The following is a 20781-nucleotide window of genomic DNA, read 5'->3' on the forward strand; positions in this document are numbered from 1 at the left end:
TATACCACTCCATTAGCCAGCATCTGTCAGCACAACCAGACAGTATTGTTATAGTGGCAGGAGATTTTAATCATGCCAACTTGAGGCCAGTTCTGCCCAAATTCCACAAGTATGTAAACTTCCCAATAAGAGAAACAATATTTTTGATCAAGTCTACTGCAACATATCAGATGCTTTCAAAGCCAGCCCTCTGCCACACCTGGGACTCTCAGATCATCTCTCTCTGTCTCTGATTCCATCATACAAGCCACTCAGCTACAGATAGAAACCATCCACAAAAACAGTCAAAGTATGGATTCAGGAAGCCACCTCAGCCCTGCAGGACTGTTTTGAAGATACGGACTGGGGAGTTTTTGCTGAGGAAGCAGACCTGGAGAGACACACAACAGCTGCCCTCTCGTACATTAACTTCTGTGCTGAGAATGTGACTGAGACAATAACTGTTAGTGTTCCCCAATCATAAACTGTGGTTCAACAGTAAGGTGCGGGCCCTGCTCAAAACACGTGACTCTGTGTTTAAATCTGGGGATCTGTAGGCCTATAAAACAGCATGGAGAAACCTGATGATGGGTATCAGAGAGGCCAAGTGCAGGTACAAGCAGTGAATAGAGGAACACTTTAACAGCAATAACTCCAAAGGTATGTGGCAGGGGATAAAAACTCTGACTGGCTACAAGGATGGCAACATATTCACAAACCCCATGGACCGCACTCTGCCTGACACACTGAACTGCTACTTTTCTCGCTTCGATCGATGAAACAGGGAAGCCAACATCCACCCAGCACTAACAAGGAAGGATGACACCATACAGCTGCATCAACATCAGGTCAGATCCACCCTGTGGAGAGTCAACGTGAGGAAAGCAGCTGGTCCAGATGGAGTCACTGGAAGGATCCTCAGAGACTGTGCAGACCAGCTAGCAGAGGTATTTACAACCATCTTCAACCTATCACTAAAACAGTCCACAGTCCCCACTTGCTTGAAATTAGCTACCATCATCCCAATACCGAAGAAAAGTACAGTGAACTGCCTCAGTGACTATCGCCCAGTTGCCCTAATCCCCATCATTACTAAATGTTTCAAGAGACTCATCCTCTCTCACATTAAAATGGCCATCCCTGCTGACCTCAACCAATATCAGTACGCTTATAGAGCGAACGGGTCAACAGAGGATGCAATAATCACAGCTCTCCCCACAGTTTTCACTCACTTGGATCAGAAAAACACTGACATGAGAATGCTGTTTGTGGATTTTAGCTTCACCTTTAAAACAATTATTCCCCACAGGCTAGTTCAAAAACTGAGTGACCTGGGCTTAGGCCGTTCGCTGTGCACTTGGATATTGGATTTCCTAAGTAACAGACCACAGAATGTCACGATTGGACTTTACACATTGTCCACTCTTATCTTGAACACAGGCACACCACAGGGGTGTGTCCTCAACCCCCTCCTCTACTCCCTCTTCACCATGACTGTTCCCCCATCCACACCAGTAACACCATTGTCAAATTTGCTGACAATACCACGATAGTGGGAAGGATAACTAATAACAATGAGAGAGCCTACAGGGAAGAGGTGCAGCAATTGACAAAATGGCAAAATGGTGTTCAGACAATAACCTGGACTTAAACATTTCAAAAACTAAGGAAATGATGGTGGATTTTAGAAGATTGAGGTGCACCAAACACTCTGCCCTCTGCATACACGGTGAGGAGGTGGAGACCTTCAAGTTCATCAATGTCCACATCTTGGCTGATCTCACATGGATCACTAACATCTCCCACCAGGTGGGGAAAGCCCAACAGAGGCTTTACTTCCTTAGGAAGTTAAAGCAAGCTCGTCTCCTTCGCCACCTGCTGATCAACTTTTATCAATCTGTAATAGAGAGTCTCCTGACCGACTGATGTATGGTGTGGTTTTCCAGCTGCACCACGGAGGAGAGGAAGGACTTGCAGCGGGTAGTGAGGGTGGCAGAGCGCATAATTGATACACCACTACCTCCCCTCAGAGACATTTACATTGACCGACTACAAAAGAAGGCCAGCTCTATTTTAAAGGACCATACCCACCCTGGACATCATCTGTTCTCCCTACTGCCCTCTGGAAGGAGATACAGACTCATCATAGCTGCACCAAACAGACTCAAAAACAGTTTCTACCCTCAAGTGGTCAGATGCGCAACCCCGCCTTCCCTGCCTCAACTCCACCAGTGAGGGGCAACAAACGCCCTCCCCCAAGGAAAATGCCTTTTATTTTATATTGATTTATTGATTTATTCTTTTTGTGTTATTTGTTCTTGTGTCTATTTTGCATTTTGCACTGCCAGTACCGAGAGCTGCTAAACTGTTTCGTTGTTTCTAAAACAATGAAAATCAAGCTCTATCTATCTTCAGTAAACCACAACATTACTACTAATGCACATGCAAAATAATTGCACGTGTTGAACATAGCAGTAATATACTAAGGTGGTGTTTACATTAGACCGTATCAGCGGATCATCAGATTAACGTTTTTAAAACGATTCGCATGCACACAGCAACGCCAATACACGATTCGCGTGCACACAGCAACGCCAATGCACGGATACGCTAATCACATGACTAATTAGATGGCACGTAAGTTGAAATGTGTAAATAAACCTCAGTGCGGCTCAACGCTTCCTCCTCCGCACTCAGGCATCCTGCGCTCCAAATCACTCCACCCTGAACAGCGAGTGCCCTCTGGAGGGTGCGCACTCCGGCCCTGCGCAGCTCACAGAGCGCGCGAGTGAAGCGCACGAGCAGTGATTCGGGACTGAGCCGTCCGCACCGTTTTTCAGCAGTCGCGTCACATGACCAACGTGGCATGACCAACGCCAGCGAATCAGGAAGGTGGATGTCACAGTGACGTTGTCCAATGACGATGTCAGCTAGAGCTCAGCACTGCGTATCCTCGTTCCTCAATGTTTACACAGCACCGGATCAGATACGTACTAGGTTGAATACGTGGGCCCTGGCGGATTCAAACTGTTCCGCCTGTGGAGTCGTTTCCCGGCGTTTTAATGTGCACGGACAGTGCATCCGTGACGAAAATGATACGGATACGGTCTAAACACCACCTAAAAGTCATGCATTTGGAATACAGAGAGACCACTGTGTTTGTGGGGGATATGTTCAAAGATCTAACATGGAGAACCAAAACCCCAGATAGGAGCCAACCATCTCTCTGGACAATAGAGGAAGGTTTCTTGGTGTCAGCACCAGTACTGTAGTATTTGACTCACTAATGCACCACCATGCAGTTAAAGTGGTGACCGGTGCTTGTGTGGAGGACTGCAGTCTGGCTTTGGGGGAAGTGGTGGGCCATGAGAACATTCTGGCAGTATCCATGATGAACAGTGCAGTGGTTCTGTTTCTGAACACAGTGGAAAGGGCGATTAATTTGGCTGATCACTTACCAATCAGTGGATCACTTACCAGTGTGTTTTCTCTCTTCACTCCTTCCAACAGGGTTTCTGCTCAGTATGGAAAATTCTGGAATTTAATTTTAGTAATTTCCAGGTCTGGATTGTTATGGGAAAAGGAAAACAGAGTATGGAAAAATATTGCTGGTTCCACAGTATTTTCCCTCCTTTCTTTTCTAAAATATAAAATTAAGTCAAAATGTTCAAACCAGTGTGAGTTTGATGTTGTTGAATTTAAGTGAGACAAAACATGCGTGTGATGTGTCTGAGGTGATTTCTGTGGCATCTGCCATCACTGAACTATCTGACATTAGCATGTTGGGCTACGCCATACAGTACCTATGCAGAACTAAAATAATAATGATAATAATCGGCGTGAGCACACATTGCAGTACTACAAATGCAAGAATGGGTAATTACAAGTTTTCTGAGAGCTGGCAAGTGCAGTGTTATGGGGCTGCTCTGGGCATGAATGATGGCAAATCTTGTGTGTATGTTTGTGTATTTGCATATCTGCATGACAATACCTTTGTGTGTGTGTGTGTGTGTGTGTGTGTGTGTGTGTGTGTGTGTGAGAGAGAGAGGTTTCTGTGTGTGTGTGTTCGAACAAATCTGTGAGAGAACATAGTTGCCCTTACTTATTTGTATGTAGCACACTTGCACAAGACCTCTTAGCCTGATATCTGTCTTACTAGTACTACCAATGTTTTCTCTTCATATTTGAACATGGGTGTATGGACATGGAGAAAAAAAGCAGTAAGAGAGAAAGAAAACTGTTCATGGAAGAGAGAAGTCTTCAACTGAGATTTGAAAGTAGAGAACAAAAAGCAGTCATGGCGAGAATACTGAAAAGCAAAAATTAATTGGAGCAAAAGCAAATCCCTTTTATCTGGGTAATGGTCAGCTGATGTGCCAAAACTCTCAGGAGGACTGTTATGGGAAAAAAAATGTTTTTAAATATCTGGGAGTGTACCTGGGAACTGATGTAGTGGTGCAAAAGAACTGGGGAGGGGCCATCGAAAGATTAAAAGGTAATTTAGACAAAAGTAAAGTGTCTTATGACAGTTCAAGTTCAAAGTATTTATTGTCATATGCAGGGCCGTTGACAGCTTTGGCTGGGCCCGGGACAAAATAATCTGAGTGCCCCCACCCCACCCCACACACACACATACGCGCGCACGCACATCGCCACACAGCAACCACCCACACCCAACCCCTCTTTTCACAGTCTCCATTCACTCCAACCCTTAAATAACAGGTATTCCAAGCCCATTATAACAGTCAACCATTTTATTTCAACATTTAGTGATGTGTACAGTGAGTTTTTCAGTGTATTTTTTTTGTCTTGTTTTTCATAAATGTCCTTTCCGTACTCGATTTAGAATGTTACAAAAAAAAATTGACACCCTCCCAACCACGTAACATTAGCCTATCTGACCTGGGGGCTGACACGTTTATTACAGATAAACCAAAAGGATTACAATGTTCCCTGGATATAGAACTGGACCGAGAAGATTTCAAAATCTTAACGTGTAAGCAACAACAATAAAACAGAGGTTGTTTTATTCATTTAGGGCTTATTAGGCTACTTTCATTAATTGCGCTTTTCATACAGGCCTATCATTTTTCACTTGAGCAAGGGAATTGTTTGAAGAGTATCCAGTCTAAGCGAAAGTTTAATGTTTTGCAACAGACTAACCTCAAAACACCCCATTTATAGCCCATTCGTTACATTAAACTCTATCTAGCTGGCAATTTCACATGCCGTCGTATCTACACGGAATGATTTCCAACAAAATAAGGTTTAATTAACAAGAGGCAGCGTTCCACGGGCTTTCAGCTAACCGGAGTCCAGCTCAGCAAGCGTGCCTAAAACATTTGGATATGATTGCGGGCCAATGTGCTATTCTTTGCTTCATTGAGATATATGCAACACAGTGTTATTAAACCGATATGTTTATGAAATAATTCAATGCCCTGTGCATTTCAGTGTTCACTCAGTGTACCCTGCTATCCCCTACTTTATAATTATGAATGGCACGTTGTGCGTGCTGGGGTTACATTACGGGGCTGGAAAAAAGTTATCTGTGTCTTACCTGGCTCAGCTGCCCCACTGCCTTCACCACCTGCTGCATCATCTGAATCTTTTCTAAAATATCTATGCAGTGAGCCCCTGAGGCTCTTGGCTTCTTCATCTCTTTTTCTCTTTTCTTTTCTTTGCTCCTGACTTGTGCATGTTGGCAAACGGGCTCGCACGCTTATTGTCGAAGCGTTATGATGGAATAGTGCCGTGTTATTTGGCGCCTTAATCAAAGACCAAACCATTTCTGCATTAGGGGTGGTAGGTGGGTTCTTGAATCTATTTTCGAAGACAATAAAGGCAAAAGAACCAGAAATCATTCATTGAATGCAAATATAGCACATTTTTCTCCCCCAAATCAACACATTTTGAAATGAAACAGAATGATTAATGGCATCTTCATGAGGGACCAGTTCTGGGCCCCCCCTCATGCCTGGGCCCGGGACAAAATACCCGGTTGTCCCCCCCTGTCGACGGCCCTGGTCATATGCACAGTAAGGACATGTCCTCTTGCACAATGAAATTCTTAGTTTGCTGTCCACCATGAATGCCAATTACAAATAAATAAATAGGAGGAAGAAATAATACAAAGTAAAGGCAATATAGTGCAAAATAAAAGCAAAAAAAAAAACCACCCAGAATAGTACAAAATGAAGGTAAATGTAATGCAAAATAGGTAGTGTAATACAAAAATAAGGCAATGATCGGACATAGCAGCAAAAAGGGCAGTAATGTGCAAACGTGCAAACAAATGTAAGCAGATGTAAACAGTCAAGGACAGTAGTCCATGGTTATAGATGCCTATCAGCTGTTCAGGAGTCTGATAGCGAAGGGAAAGAAAGAGTTCTTTAGTCTGACAGTCTTACATTTCACACTTCTGTACCTCCAGCCTGAGGGTAGAAGTGTGAACAGTCCGTGCTGGGATGGAGGCAGCTCTCCTGTGGACTCTGCAGTGGTAGATGCTCTGCAGAGAGGGCAGTGGAGTTTTGGTGATCCTCTCAGCAGTCTTCACCACCCTCTGCAGGTGTTTGTGGTCCATAGCTGTAGCGCTACCGTACCATAAAGTGATGCAGTTGGTTAGGATACCCTCAATCATGCAGCTGTAGAAGTTGCTGAGGATCTTGGGCGACATACCAAACTTCCTCAGACTTCTCAGAAAGTACAGTCGCTGTTGAGCCTTCCTAACCAGCTGTGTGGTGTTAAGTGTTCATGTGAGGTCCTCACTGATGTGAACACCCAGGTATTTGAAATAGCTCACCCTCTCCACCTCAAGCTCCTGGATGAACAGTGGCCGATGAGGTCTCCTCTCCTTCCTCATGTCCACTATCATCTCCTTCGTCTTGTCAGTGTTGAGGGTGAGGTTGTTGTCCTCACACCATGACACCAGACTGGCCACCTCCCTCCTGTAGGCTATTTCGTCTCTGCCAGTGATGCGTCCTATCACTGCGGTGTCGTCCACGAACTTCAGGATGTTGTCCTTGTGGGAGATGACACAGTCATGGGTGAACAGGGTGTAGAGGATGGGGCTGAGGATGCATCCCTGTAGGGTGCCAATGTTTGTGATGATGCTGGTTGAAGTCCTATTACCAATAGGCACACACTTATTGTTAATCTAGTGTCATCCTCTTTTTGGCACAAAATAGCCTGTATTGACACACCAATGACAATTTTAGAAAAAATACAGTCAATTTTATTGAACTTTTTTGCAACAAGTTACTCTGTGTGCCACATATTGTGCTATATTTTCCTAAGGAAGAAGGTGGGCAAGATCTTGTGCACCTTCAGAGCAGAACCGCTGTCTTTTGTTTCCAGTTTTGACAAAAGATTTTAAATAGTTCAATGTGTTTTAGTTGGAAACCTGTGACAAGTGCAATTTTAAGAACTTTTGGAGACCTGAAACTTGACAAATCTCCATTCCAAGTCCATCCGAGAAGATTAAACACCTCCAGATTACCTGTTTTTATCACATTCCTTCTAAATTGTGGAAGCTTTTTAAGGTGCAAAGGGCCACAGCTACAGACTCTTTATACTGGCTGTGAAAGGAGCTGCTGATTCATAGAGCATGACCGGGCATTGCAGGCACTACGCTCACCAGGACTCATCATGTCTGGACTCACCACTCTGGGACACTGAGTGGACCTGGCTGGACCTGATCTTCAGAACACTGATGGAGTCATTGCATGTCAGGGACTGAGATCTGTATGGATTGTAACACAACTACTCTAAAAGTGGGACTCTCTTGTGGGTGCAATGGGCTTATCAAATCAGTCTCATATAAAAAGGGATCAGTCTCATAAATCCATTAATCAGTCTCATAAATTCATTAACCATTAATTCAAGTGTCTAATAGCTCATAGCTAAACTATTAAAATCAATGGAATAACTTGGTGGTGATGTTGCTATAGTTTAGTGAGTATTGTAGCTCTAATGTAATTCATTTACTCGAGATCTATAACATTCATACAACCAAATGGGTGAAGGCCATTAGAGTACTTTTCTCAGCAGAGGTTGGCACTTCAGTGAATATTGTAACAATAAACAGGACACAATTTATTCCAAAGATACCATTTATTGAAATAGCTGACAAGAATTAGCGAACTAATACTGATCAGATATAGCAACAATAGCAGCCAAGGGATAATTCAATATAAATGATACAATATATACAAATAAGAATCAGTAGTGTGTATGATAATTAAGGCACTAATGGTGATCAGAAGTAATAAGCTATAGCCAGTGTTACAGTGTAGGGCGAGTGGATGTTAAAATGTGAGAGGGAAATCACGTGGTTGTGTGTGTGTGTGTGTGTGTGTGTGTATGGAATGTGAATGGAATGCACGAGCCATGCCAGGCCGTGCCTACAAGGAGAGCACACGATAAATAAGAACAAAGGAATCTGTAGTTAAACTAGCCTTGGCTAGGCCTTAAACCCAAACTGGTCAGCACAGCGCATGTGAGGAAGTTAAGAAGAGAGAGAGAGAATGCACAATCTAACTAAATACAGATAGTAAACAAAGTAAATCAACAACACGCAGTCTAAGACCGACCTTCATGTGAATCAAAATGCATACATTTCAGAATCAGAAGCACTTTATTGCCAGGTATGTTACACACGAGGAATTTGACTCCGGTTCGACTTAGCTTTCATAGTACAGAAGTACAAGAGAGCAAAGTCCCATGGCAGCCGTCTGCGGTGCCATCTTGGATGGAATCACATTTAAATCATAAATGAATTCAAATAAACAACACTCTTCACATTAACTAGCTACAAGCAAAAACTAACAATTTTGCCCAGATGCTAGCCTCACTTGGGGTGATTGCTCTTGTTAGTGATTGAAAGTGCCTTCTCCGAGGATAGCGCGGAATGCAGATCCAGGAAGAAGATGGTTTTGTTCCTTACAGCTCGTCAGCTGAAGATCCTCGGTGTCCCGTCAGTTGTCCGATGATCTAGAAGGAATCTTGGTTATAATTTATCGACGTTGAAAAAGGGAAAAGGGATCCGGTTGCCTTTTCTCTTTGAAACACTGTGTGGGTGGCAGTAACTAACCGGTTCAGTTATTATTACAACTCTGCGAAGGTCAAATACATTGAACTTTGGCTAAAGTCCAGTATCAATAGCTCATTCTTTGTTCTCTGTCCTTCTGTAGTACCAATGCATGGCTTCTCTCTTTCACATGTGGAATCCACTGCCAGAGAGGGAGAATTTCGGTTATGCTGCGAGTTTAAAGCAGTCATGACATCACTGTACCTGGTATCCGGTATCGTCTCTGTCCAGTACTGTTTCAGGGAGTCAGAAGAATGGGTGGAGATAGAACATGGTGTAGAGTACAGAGATTGGTATGTTCAAAAATGGTTACTAGGACTACGGCTTGGCCGCTCCCCTACACTCTCCTTTCACGTGAGGAAAAGGAAATGCTGGTGGAGTCCTGTGGAGGAACGGAGGAGCCTGATGAAGATCCTTTCCCTGAACTGTTACTGTTTCCACACCTAGAGGGAAGCACTGGTCACGTTTTAGTGTATAAAACATTATGAATATGAACTTGTATGTTGTCTCTGGTAAAAGTCTGTGTCAGGTTTGTGTGAAGGCTTTTAATAAGAAATGGCTCCATGGTAGAGTTGACACACCCTGGTGTATTGTCCTCGGGTTGAGTAAGGAAGAGCAACAACAGTGGAGAGCGCTGTATAAGCCTCCATTCACTAAAAGAGCTGGAGATGTATGCTGGAGAAACCTGCATGGAATTATTACTGTTAATGCTTTAATCTCCTTTCTGTGTCCAGAGACCAGCCACGAGTGTCCTTTTTGCCTCCAGAGGGAGACTGCTTTTCATATTTTGATGCAGTGCTCCAGACGAAAACCCCTTTTTACCTTCTTGCAGACTGGTTGTTGTTGTTGTTGCTGCTGCTGTTTTAATCAAAGGTATTCAGTGCGAATGTTTATCCTGGGTGTAAAATATTTAAGAAGAAAGCAAGCTGAATATCAGCTTTTAAACTTCATTTTGAGCCAAGAAAAAAATGCCCATTTACATTAGGAGGAAAAACAAAGTCAAGCAAAAAGGAAGCCACAATGTACAACCCCGATTCCAAAAAAGTTGGGACAAAGTACAAATTGTAAATAAAAATGGAATGCAATAATTTACAAATCTCAAAAACTGATATTGTATTCACAATAGAACATAGACAACATATCAAATATCGAAAGTGAGACATTTTGAAATTTCATGCCAAATATTGGCTCCTTTGAAATTTCATGACAGCAACACATCTCAAAAAAGTTGGGACAGGGGCAATAAGAGGCTGGAAAAGTTAAAGGTACAAAAAAGGAACAGCTGGAGGACCAAATTGCAACTCATTAGGTCAATTGGCAATAGGTCATTAACATGACTGGGTATAAAAAGAGCATCTTGGAGTGGCAGCGGCTCTCAGAAGTAAAGATGGGAAGAGGATCACCAATCCCCCTAATTCTGTGCCGACAAATAGTGGAGCAATATCAGAAAGGAGTTCGACAGTGTAAAATTGCAAAGAGTTTGAACATATCATCATCTACAGTGCATAATATCATCAAAAGATTCAGAGAATCTGGAAGAATCTCTGTGCGTAAGGGTCAAGGCCGGAAAACCATACCGGGTGCCCGTGATCTTCGGGCCCTTAGACGGCACTGCATCACATACAGGCATGCTTCTGTATTGGAAATCACAAAATGGGCTCAGGAATATTTCCAGAGAACATTGTCTGTGTTAAGATTGCGCTGCGTGCTGTTCAGATGCGTTACCAGGAGATCTCCGAGGACAAGAAGAGAGCGAACCACATGAGTTAAATCAATCTGGTTTATTCTCGGCGTGTCCCGACACACAACTGCGTCAGGGCGTTTATATACACTTCATAGGGAGTATCAGCAGTGGAAAGTTATGGAATGTGTTTTGCACACTCAGTATCAAGGTCACACAGGAGTTATGCACAGTTCAACAAGATGTTTCACACAAAAACATAGACAAAATCAGAATATGAAACGGGAACAGAACATGTGAAAAGTACAAAATGTACAGAGCAGCACGTATTATCTCTGGCCTAAAGTTAACCCTAAACTGCTACACTACACGACAGTCACCCTTGGGCCGCGCATTTACAAGAGTAGGTTTAGGAGTATTCAGGATTATATTCTTACAATCCCCTCTTTAATACTCTGACGCAAGCCCAGAGTATTATTCACACCCCAGTCTTGGCCGACACAGGGATATAACCTGTGTGCGAGATCATCATATTATATATACGATCCATGCAACAACGGAAAAGAAACGGGCCACAGGCTGAGCCATGTCATATTAACCTTAGAGTAGTTAGACGGGGCTATTCGGACCGGAAAAGGATCGCTGCTGTCATGGGGTAACAAAGAACACACATAACAAGGTATACTCATATTCATTGATGTTTTTACAGTGAAGTTTATATATTTCCAAAACTCGTTATCCCTTGGGTCCCGGTGTATTGCTTGTGCGGGTAACCCTGCCCCAAGCGTTGAGATCAGCACGATGATGAAGAAAGTCATACTGGTCACTGACTTTGTTCTCTAATGCTCACAGGGTGCAGACGGCGAAAAATATCACAGGCTCCCGTGCTTTTCAGACTCTTCAGCCCAGAACTTTGCAAGACTCACCAACCATCCCCTCTTTGTAGATCAGCCGAAACTGGATTGCTCCAGATGCTGGAAGGGGATCCCTGAAAAGGCCGTCAGCTATTGTCACAGCAACTTTCTGAAACACAAAAGTCTGTTAAGCATCAACAATATAGATTTCTATTACATTGGAGCCTTCTTTATTCTGCTGGCATGGATCCACTGTGGAAAAAGGTCCGTTAGTACAGCCGTGCGAGTTACAGCGAGTACATCGGTGGGCCCACTGTAGGGTGACTCCTCCATGGGAGCGTTTAGTTTAGCGAATCTCTTTACTAAAACTCTGTCCCCTACCTCAAAGGGGTGAGTGTGTGCCTCTGGAATGGGAGGCTTTTTGGAATTTACTCTCGCCCAATACTCATCCAGCACCCGCATGAGACCCACCGCGTACTCGCTGAGATGTACTTCAAGATCACCCGTTCCTATAACCTGCATGCCTCTACGCCAAGGGACAGGAAAGGGGCGTCCCATGACGAGCTCGTACGGAGATAAATTGTCGAGAGCGACCTGAGCAGTCATGCGCATATCAGCGAGGACCAACGGTAAAACTTGGACCCAATTTTTCGTGCCTGCGTCTTGCATAGCCTTACGCAACTTACCCTTAATTGTTCTATTCGCGCGCTCCACAATGCCAGAGGACTGTGGATGGTATGGGATATGAAAACGCCAATTGATCTTGAGGTCTTTACATAGCTCCTGCGTTACCTTAGAGGTGAACGGCGTTCCCTTATCAGAGTCAACTCCTACCGGAAGACCGTAACGTGGGATAATTTCCTGTGTAAGTTTGTTCACTGCTGTTCGGGCGTTCTCTTTGCTGCACGGGAAAGCCTCAATCCACCGTGAAAATTTGTCAATCATGACCAAAAGGTATTTGAACGGGCCCTGCTTTGGCATGTGAGTGAAGTCGATCTGCCATTCTTGGAAAGGCGTGTCGGGTATGGGAAGGTGCTGATGTACCGCGCCTGGTTTAGATAGATTATTCTGGGCGCACGTTAAACACTTGTCCAGAATGTTGTGTGCGTCTGTGTGCAAATTATTGATGCAGAATGTTCTGTTCATATCCTCCACTACCCCTCTTCGGCCGCGATGAGTGGGACCATGGAACTCGCGGACGAGAAAGGGAGTACAGTGACGAGGTAAACAAAGACGGCCCTGTGCGTCAAGCAAAACGCCACTCTTCTCTGTCGCGCCCTGGGCGTCCCAGAACTGTGTATCTGCCACAGAGGCCGAGGCCTGGATAGAAATGAGATCTATGTCAGGTAAGACAGCGCTAACCATGCGATCAGTAGAAACTAAAGCGCAATTAAAGCCTGGAGGCAGGACACCGGATGCGGCTGCAGCTTTAGCGACTCGATCAGCGAATGAATTGCCCTTTACTTCAAATGAGTCCCCTCTTGTGTGCGCGCGTGTCTTAACAATGGCCAACGTGCACGGAAGGAGACAGGCGGTGATTAAATCAGTAACAAGTGAAGAATGAGAAATGGGCTTACCGTCGGCTGTCGTAAACCCCCGAGACGCCCAAATGCGGCCGAAGTCGTGCGCCACGCCGAAAGCGTAGCGTGAGTCGGTGTAAATAGTAACGTCTGTGTCTTGAGCCAAAATACATGCGCGAGTCAAAGCATAGAGCTCCGCAGCCTGAGCAGAAGAAAAAGGCAAAGAATGAGCTTCAACAATTTCATCAGGGAGGCGACAAACAGAGTAACCATACAGGAACACACCATCCGCAGGGCGGGAACAGGAACCATCTACAAAAAGAGAATCGCCTGTAGAAAGAGGGGTGGAGTGTAAGTCTGGGCGGATGCTAGTCTCAAAAACGATATTAGAAAGACAGTCATGGGAGTCGAACGCAACATCGTCATCCTGTGAGTTAAGAAGACGCTGAAGAGCGTGGGCGACAGAATCAAACGACGAGGAGGGCTTAACAGTGAGATGCTCTGTGGCCAAAAGAATAAACTCATAGCCAGAGCGACGCTGAGCAGACAAATGCTGAGTGCTAAGATTCCGCAGAATGTACACGACGTCATGTGAAGTGTGTAAAATGAGCGGATGCGACAAAACAAGTTTTTCAGCGTCCGTGACCATGAGAGCACACGCGGCAACAGCCCTAAGACAGCCAGGAAGCCCTTGTGCCACAGCGTCGAGTTTTAGACAGAAACGCGCAAGGTCGCATGCCCCCCCCCGTGCTCCTGAGCCAGCACCCCAGAGGCGGTCCCCTTCTGATTGCACACATACAGGTGAAACGGCAAACGATAGTTCGGCAGCCCGAGAGCAGGGGCGGAGCACAAAGCTTGCTTCAGAGCCTTGAAGGCCGTTAGCATGTCCTCAGTCCAGACCAGGGGCTGAGTCAAAGGATCTGAGTGACTTATAGCTGAACGCAAACACTTGTCATAGATTGAACAGTCAGGGATCCATTGACGACAGTAATTGATGAGGCCCAGAAATGCCATGAGAGCGTGCTTGGTTGCAGGTACCTGAGTGTCCATAATGACTTGAACGCGTTCCGGGCTAAGCCTCCTGGAACCCTGGGAGAGGTCATGTCCCAAGTAGCGAACAGTTGTGAGGCAAAACTGCAACTTCGTGCGGGAGACCTTGAAACCCTTCTGCGCCAGGAGTGTGAGGAGAGACAATGTGGCGGCAGCACAAGCGTCTTGATCCTCCGCCGTTACCAGAAGATCATCCGCGTACTGGAGCACCGTGGAGCCCCGGGGAAGACAGAGATCAGCCAGCGCGTCCCGCAATACGGCAGTGAAGACCGCCGGTGAATCAATGAAACCCTGTGGCAACCGCGTCCACGTGTATTGTCTTCCCCTGTGTGTGAAAGCAAACAGGGGCTGAGTCTCATGGCCCACAGGAACACTGAAAAAGGCAGAGCACAAATCAATCACAGAGAAATAAGCATGGTCACACGGAATAGAAGACATAAGAGAAGGAACGTCAGGGACCACTGGAGCCACGGGAACGATGAGTTCATTTATTTTACGTAGATCTTGAGTGAGGCGCCATGTGCCATCCGGTTTTGGGACCGGGTTCACTGGGGTGTTATACGGGCTGACACAAGGAACCACGACACCTTGCTGCAAAAGAGATTTTAGAATATTGTCAATACCATTGAGCTTACTAGGAGACAGAGGGTATTGTTTAACATAAACAGGTGTAGAGTGTTTAATAACAGCTTCATACGGAGAGCAGCTCACAGAGCCCACATCGTCCTTATGATCCGCCCACAGGGTGTTAGGAAGAGCAGAGAGAACAGGGGAAAAAGCTTGGGACGTACAAGCAGCGTTCAGAATGTTATGTGGCAGCACAGAACTGGATAGAGCAAAAACATCAGGCGGAGCACCGTCCGGAGTATCAACAATCATGTGTGAGCCGCTAAAGGAGATCGAGAGTCCGAGAAGACTCATGAGGTCGCGACCTAAAAGATTAAAAGGGCACTCTGGCATAAAAATGAAAGAGTGTGAAAAACGCAATGAAGGGTCCAGAGTGCAGATGACAGGTAAGGGTGGTGTACAACTAGAGTCAAAAGGAACCCCTTCTATCCCCACAGAGCTAACAAACCGTGTAGATAAAGGACCCTCATAATCCCTCCCTACTGAGGACATAGTGGCCCCAGTATCAAGTATAAACGGATACTCCCTTCCTGCCAAACACAGAGGCACAAGAGGGAGCTCCGCATTACGAGGAGAGCTAAAAGAGAGATTTAACATGGCAACGGCTGTGGATTCCGTACCCTGGGGGCAGCCCTATAGCGGGGCGTGATAGCGCTGGTCCTGTCCGTTATTCTGCCGATAGCCCTTAGGTCCGGGATTCTGGCCTTGCAACACATCCCCTAATTCTCCCGTCCTACTCTGCTCATCCCTCCGCCGCGCATAGCATTCCCTCATCCAGTGGCCCTCCTTTCCACAATAGTGGCACCTGCCTGTTTTCTTCCGGTTTCCCACCCGACCATGTGCGAGGCCCGGTGCGTGTTTTGTCATTATTATGACGATACGACCCGGGGCCCTGTGGGGCCACAGATAAACATGCTTTATTAGTCTTACAATCTAACAACCCATCACTTTCCATTGTCCTCAACCGTTCACCCGCTTGGCGAAGGACCAAATGAGTCCTATCGCTCAAGTGATGTTTCAAAACGTTCTGAACCTCAGGGCGGCAGTTAGATAAAAAAGTGGACAGGAACATTGGATTGGGTTGAGTCATGTCCAATTCTAACCCACCCAGGTGCTGCCAAACTTCACCAAAACGTTTCCAAAAGGCCGACGTCACTTCTGACTTTTCCTGTTTACAGTTAGTAACCTGCGACAGATCACGGTTCGCTTGTTTCATAGCCAGTAAATACCTAGTTAACTGCTCACGCAGGAGCTGCAAAGCATTCGGTGTGTCCCTCCAAAAAAATGTCGACACGGTGCGCTGACGCGGACGGCCACCTTCCTGAGCCGGAGCTATTTCTTCCTTTATATTCATAGCGACGTCATTTCTAGGTTGCAACACATCGACTATTTCGAGCAAACGCTCCTCATCATATAATCTGTGTCAACTGATGAGGTGTTCAAGTGTGCGAGCTGATCTGAACAGAGCTGCCAGACATACACATACAGAGGGCTTCCAAACCCATACTGCACACCGCACATTTCACTTACTTCAATAGTTAGTCCATCTAGAGTGGATGTGAGATTTACTTCTAATTTGCACATTAAATCATGTGCTAACAAATTTACTGGACATGTATATGAGACGAGGAATGAGTGGGACGTAACTATTCCTCCCTCGCTTTACATGGGAGGTTAACTGAGAAAGTTTTGGTTTTGGAATAGTCTTTAAAACAGGTCTCGGGGTGTAAACACCCTTTGATTTATCCCATACCTTCTTCATGTCAAACCATTTCTCATACCCTGCGCGCATATAAGGGCGGTCCCAATCCGGATCGCCTAAGCTTTCATAAATCATACGGTGCGCTGAAGCAAGAAAGCCTGGATTAAACGTCCCATCACGGGGATACGATGGAATCTGAGGATTTGCCTCCGTCCACCCAGCCAAATTGTCCAGCCACGGCGTAACGTAATAGCCTAAACCACACTTATTCATCCATTCCGCCGGGGTGTCTGTGACCTCAGGTTTAGGATACGAGCCCCCCATCGTACAGTAAAGCAAACGGATCTGAACAGAAACAAACAGCAGATATTTATCTAAATTTCTATAGCACGCTCTTCCTGGACTCGAACCAGGGAAAACAAAGCCCTCCTTAGGGCACTACACAAATTTCTATAGCGCGCTCTTCCTGGACTCGAACCAGGGAAAACAAAGCCCTCCTTAGGGCACTACGGAACTACTTCCAACCAGGTAGTCAATCAAACATGTCTTACCTGATTGAGAGTATCACGTCGGGGTCACCAAATTGTTAAGATTGCGCTGCGTGCTGTTCAGATGCGTTACCAGGAGATCTCCGAGGACAAGAAGAGAGCGAACCACATGAGTTAAATCAATCTGGTTTATTCTCGGCGTGTCCCGACACACAACTGCGTCAGGGCGTTTATATACACTTCATAGGGAGTATCAGCAGTGGAAAGTTATGGAATGTGTTTTGCACACTCAGTATCAAGGTCACACAGGAGTTATGCACAGTTCAACAAGATGTTTCACACAAAAACATAGACAAAATCAGAATATGAAACGGGAACAGAACATGTGAAAAGTACAAAATGTACAGAGCAGCACGTATTATCTCTGGCCTAAAGTTAACCCTAAACTGCTACACTACACGACAGTCACCCTTGGGCCGCGCATTTACAAGAGTAGGTTTAGGAGTATTCAGGATTATATTCTTACAGTCTGTGAACACAATTCACTGTGCCATCCGCCGTTGCCAGCTAAAACTCTATATAGTTCAAAGAAGAAGCCGTATCTAAACATGATCCAGAAGCGCAGACGTCTTCTCTGGGCCAAGGCTCATTTAAAATGGACCGTGGCAAAGTGGAAAACTGTTCTGTGGTCAGACGAATCAAAATTTGAAGTTCTTTATGGAAATCAGGGACGCCATGTCATTCGGACTAAAGAGGAGAAGGACGACCCAAGTTGTTATCAGCGCTCAGTTCAGAAGCCTGCATCTCTGATGGTATGGGGTTGCATTAGTGTGTGTAGCATGGGCAGCTTACACATCTGGAAAGACACCATCAATGCTGAAAGGTTTATCCAGGTTCTAGAGCAACATATGCTCCCATCCAGACAACGTCTCTTTCAGGGAAGACCTTGCATTTTCCAACATGACAATGCCAAACCACATACTGCATCAATTACAGCATCATGGCTGCGTAGAAGAAGGGTCCGGGTACTGAACTGGCCAGCCTGCAGTCCAGATCTTTCACCCATAGAAAACATTTGGCACATCATTACACGGAAGATACGACAAAAAAGACCTAAGACAGTTGAGCAACTAGAATCCTACATTAGACAAGAATGGGTTAACATTCCTATCCCTAAACTTGAGCAACTTGTCTCCTCAGTCCCCAGACGTTTACAGACTGTTGTAAAGAGAAAAGAGGATGTCTCACAGTGGTAAACATGGCCTTGTCCCAACTTTTTTGAGATGTGTTGTTGTCATGAAATTTAAAATCACCTAATTTTTCTCTTTAAATGATACATTTTCTCAGTTTAAACATTTGATATGTCATCTATGTTCTATTCTGAATAAAATATGGAATTTTGAAACTTCCACATCATTGCATTCCGTTTTTATTTACAATTTGTACTTTGTCCCAACTTTTTTGGAATCGGGGTTGTAATAATGATTACTACAGCAATGATAAAATCCAGGATTTTCATTCACTTTCACTAGCTTGCCTTCATGGAATGGTGTGGGTTCTCTTTTATTTTATTTATTTATTTATTTATTTATTCATCTTAATTATCTATTTGCTGTTATGCTTTGAGGTATTGTAAATAAACATCTTTTTTAAAATTCAATTCAATTCTCTCTCTATTTCAGACTCTCTCTCTCTCTCTCTCTCTCTCTCTCTCATAAATGGGATTCTGATGTTTCCTCTTCATATTTTTGACCGGGGGAAAACTGCGGATAACTGAAACTGCAGTGACAGTCAGCGGATACGGTGGTCCCACTGTACTTACATTTATTCACAGCCAAGTTAAAATAAAAATTGAAGAAAATAGTTATATCGAAAATCAAGGACAAAACTGAGCATGTGGGTTGAATCCTGAATAAAATATTTCCATAAGACAGAGCAAAGAGCACATAGAACTACATCAGATCAAAATAAGTCCATTATAAATCAATACTCTCAGCAGTACCAGTGGATCTCTGAACTTTATCTTCTGATCTTTCTGCTCCTTCCTCCATCCCGCTCTTGACTGTGTGTTTTGTTTGTAGAAATTTGAACACAGATCAGAGTGTAGTGTCTATAGGCTGCTCGCTCTCATAGATGTCGGTTATGTGCATGAGCTAATGGTGTGATAATAAATTGTAGCTGAGAGATTGTGGAGTGCAGAAAGACGTCGCTGCTCCTGTAAATGTGCTGATGTGGCGTCCTGTCCTCTGATTTCTGTGTGTGAGAGAAACACTCACATTTCTGTTACATGGTAAAGTTTAGTTGTATTATGGCTGTGTTTGTGTGTTTGAGGTCAGTGTTCTGATATTTCATCATTTCTCTTCCAGTCTGTGTGAGTGTAATCTGACAGAGGAAAGCTGTAGAGTTCTGTCCTCAGTTCTCAGCTCAAACTCCTCCAGACTGAGAGAACTGGACCTGAGTGGAAACAACCTGCAGGATTCAGGAGTGAAGCTGCTCTCTGCTGGACTGGAGAATCCACACTGTACACTGGAGATACTGAGGTAGGTGTGTATACACACACACACACACACAGTAATGCCGCTTTTCCACTACAAACGCGGCTGAGCCGTGCCGTGCCGAGTCGAGCTGAGTCGAGCTGAGTGGGGCTATTGAAGTTGCATTTCGACTACAACCGCGCTGAACCGTGCTGGCTGGAAGTGGGTGGACACATTGGGTGGAGTTAGCGAAAGTGGGTGGACGTCACGTGATGTCGTTAAGCAGCGCAAACAGTGACATCAGTGACAGTGGCGGAACAAGTCAGAGCCGGGCCGGGGGCGGGGCAAATGACCGGGCATTTTATTAAAGCTTATCATAACATCATTTTAGGCTACAAAATGTCCGCAACTGCGGTGTTTACCAATTTCAACACTACCGGGTGCAACTATGTTATTTAGTACATCAAGTCCTTCAAACGAACATGTAACTCAGAAACAAAAAACATTAGGATACTGTACATGGCTCATAATAAAACATCAATAGCCTATACTGCGCACATTATTTGAAGGGCATACGAATGAGCGCTCAGAGGTTGCAACGGTGACAGGAAGAGTCAGAAATAAAAGGAGGGCGGTGCAAACCTCACTGAATGCACTGTGTTTACCAATTTCAACACTACGGGGTGCAACTATGTTATTTTGTACATTAAGTCCTTCAAACGAACATGTAACTCAAATAAAAAAACATTCGGCGACATACTGTACATGGCTCATAATAAAACATCAATAGCCTACTGCGCGCATTATTTGAAGGGCATACGGCGAGCCTTGCGCTCCGCGAACTCGTCCACGATGCTCTGTGTCACTGATTCAGTGATCTTTTAAGCGGTAGTCTCACGACCCGAATAGTAAACAATAAACATGGAGGACATGGAGTCGTTAGTGTTGCTGGTCTTGGTGCTGTGGCTTGTTGTCACTGACAACGCCAACAGATACTGGCAAGAGCGTATAGATGAGGCGAGGCGCATAAGGCTTCAGAAATTCTCGTAATTCATAATTATTATTCTTCCGGGTTTGCGGTGTTTACAGATCCCAGCGCGCTCGCGGGGCGTGTGTGGGCATGTGAGGACACGCCTCCTCACCAATCAGTGCACAGGGGAGTGTCTGCTCACGCCTCCAGCCTCACTCGGCTCGGTTTGGCTCGCTTCAGCCCCACTCCAAAACGGTGCGAGTTTTAGGGGCTAAGCAGGGCTGAAACGAGCTGAGTCGTGCTGGTTTTTGGTAGTCGAAACGCGAGCCGTGTCGGGCTGAAGTGAGC

General features: G+C 45.1%; 1 protein-coding gene across 1 annotated transcript in view; it reads left to right on the forward strand.

The window, feature by feature from the left end:
• LOC132887197 (NACHT, LRR and PYD domains-containing protein 9-like) overlaps positions 1 to 20781 on the forward strand; it is a 59466-nt gene that overhangs the window by 35107 nt on the left and 3578 nt on the right. The window contains exon 10 of the mRNA XM_060922669.1: positions 19356 to 19529. Within this exon, the coding sequence (XP_060778652.1) occupies positions 19356 to 19529 (174 nt within the window). The remainder of the gene's footprint in view (positions 1 to 19355; positions 19530 to 20781) is intronic.

The sequence above is a fragment of the Neoarius graeffei genome, chromosome 5 (genome assembly GCF_027579695.1).
Source record: "Neoarius graeffei isolate fNeoGra1 chromosome 5, fNeoGra1.pri, whole genome shotgun sequence".
In the NCBI taxonomy this organism is placed as follows: Eukaryota; Metazoa; Chordata; class Actinopteri; order Siluriformes; family Ariidae; genus Neoarius; species Neoarius graeffei.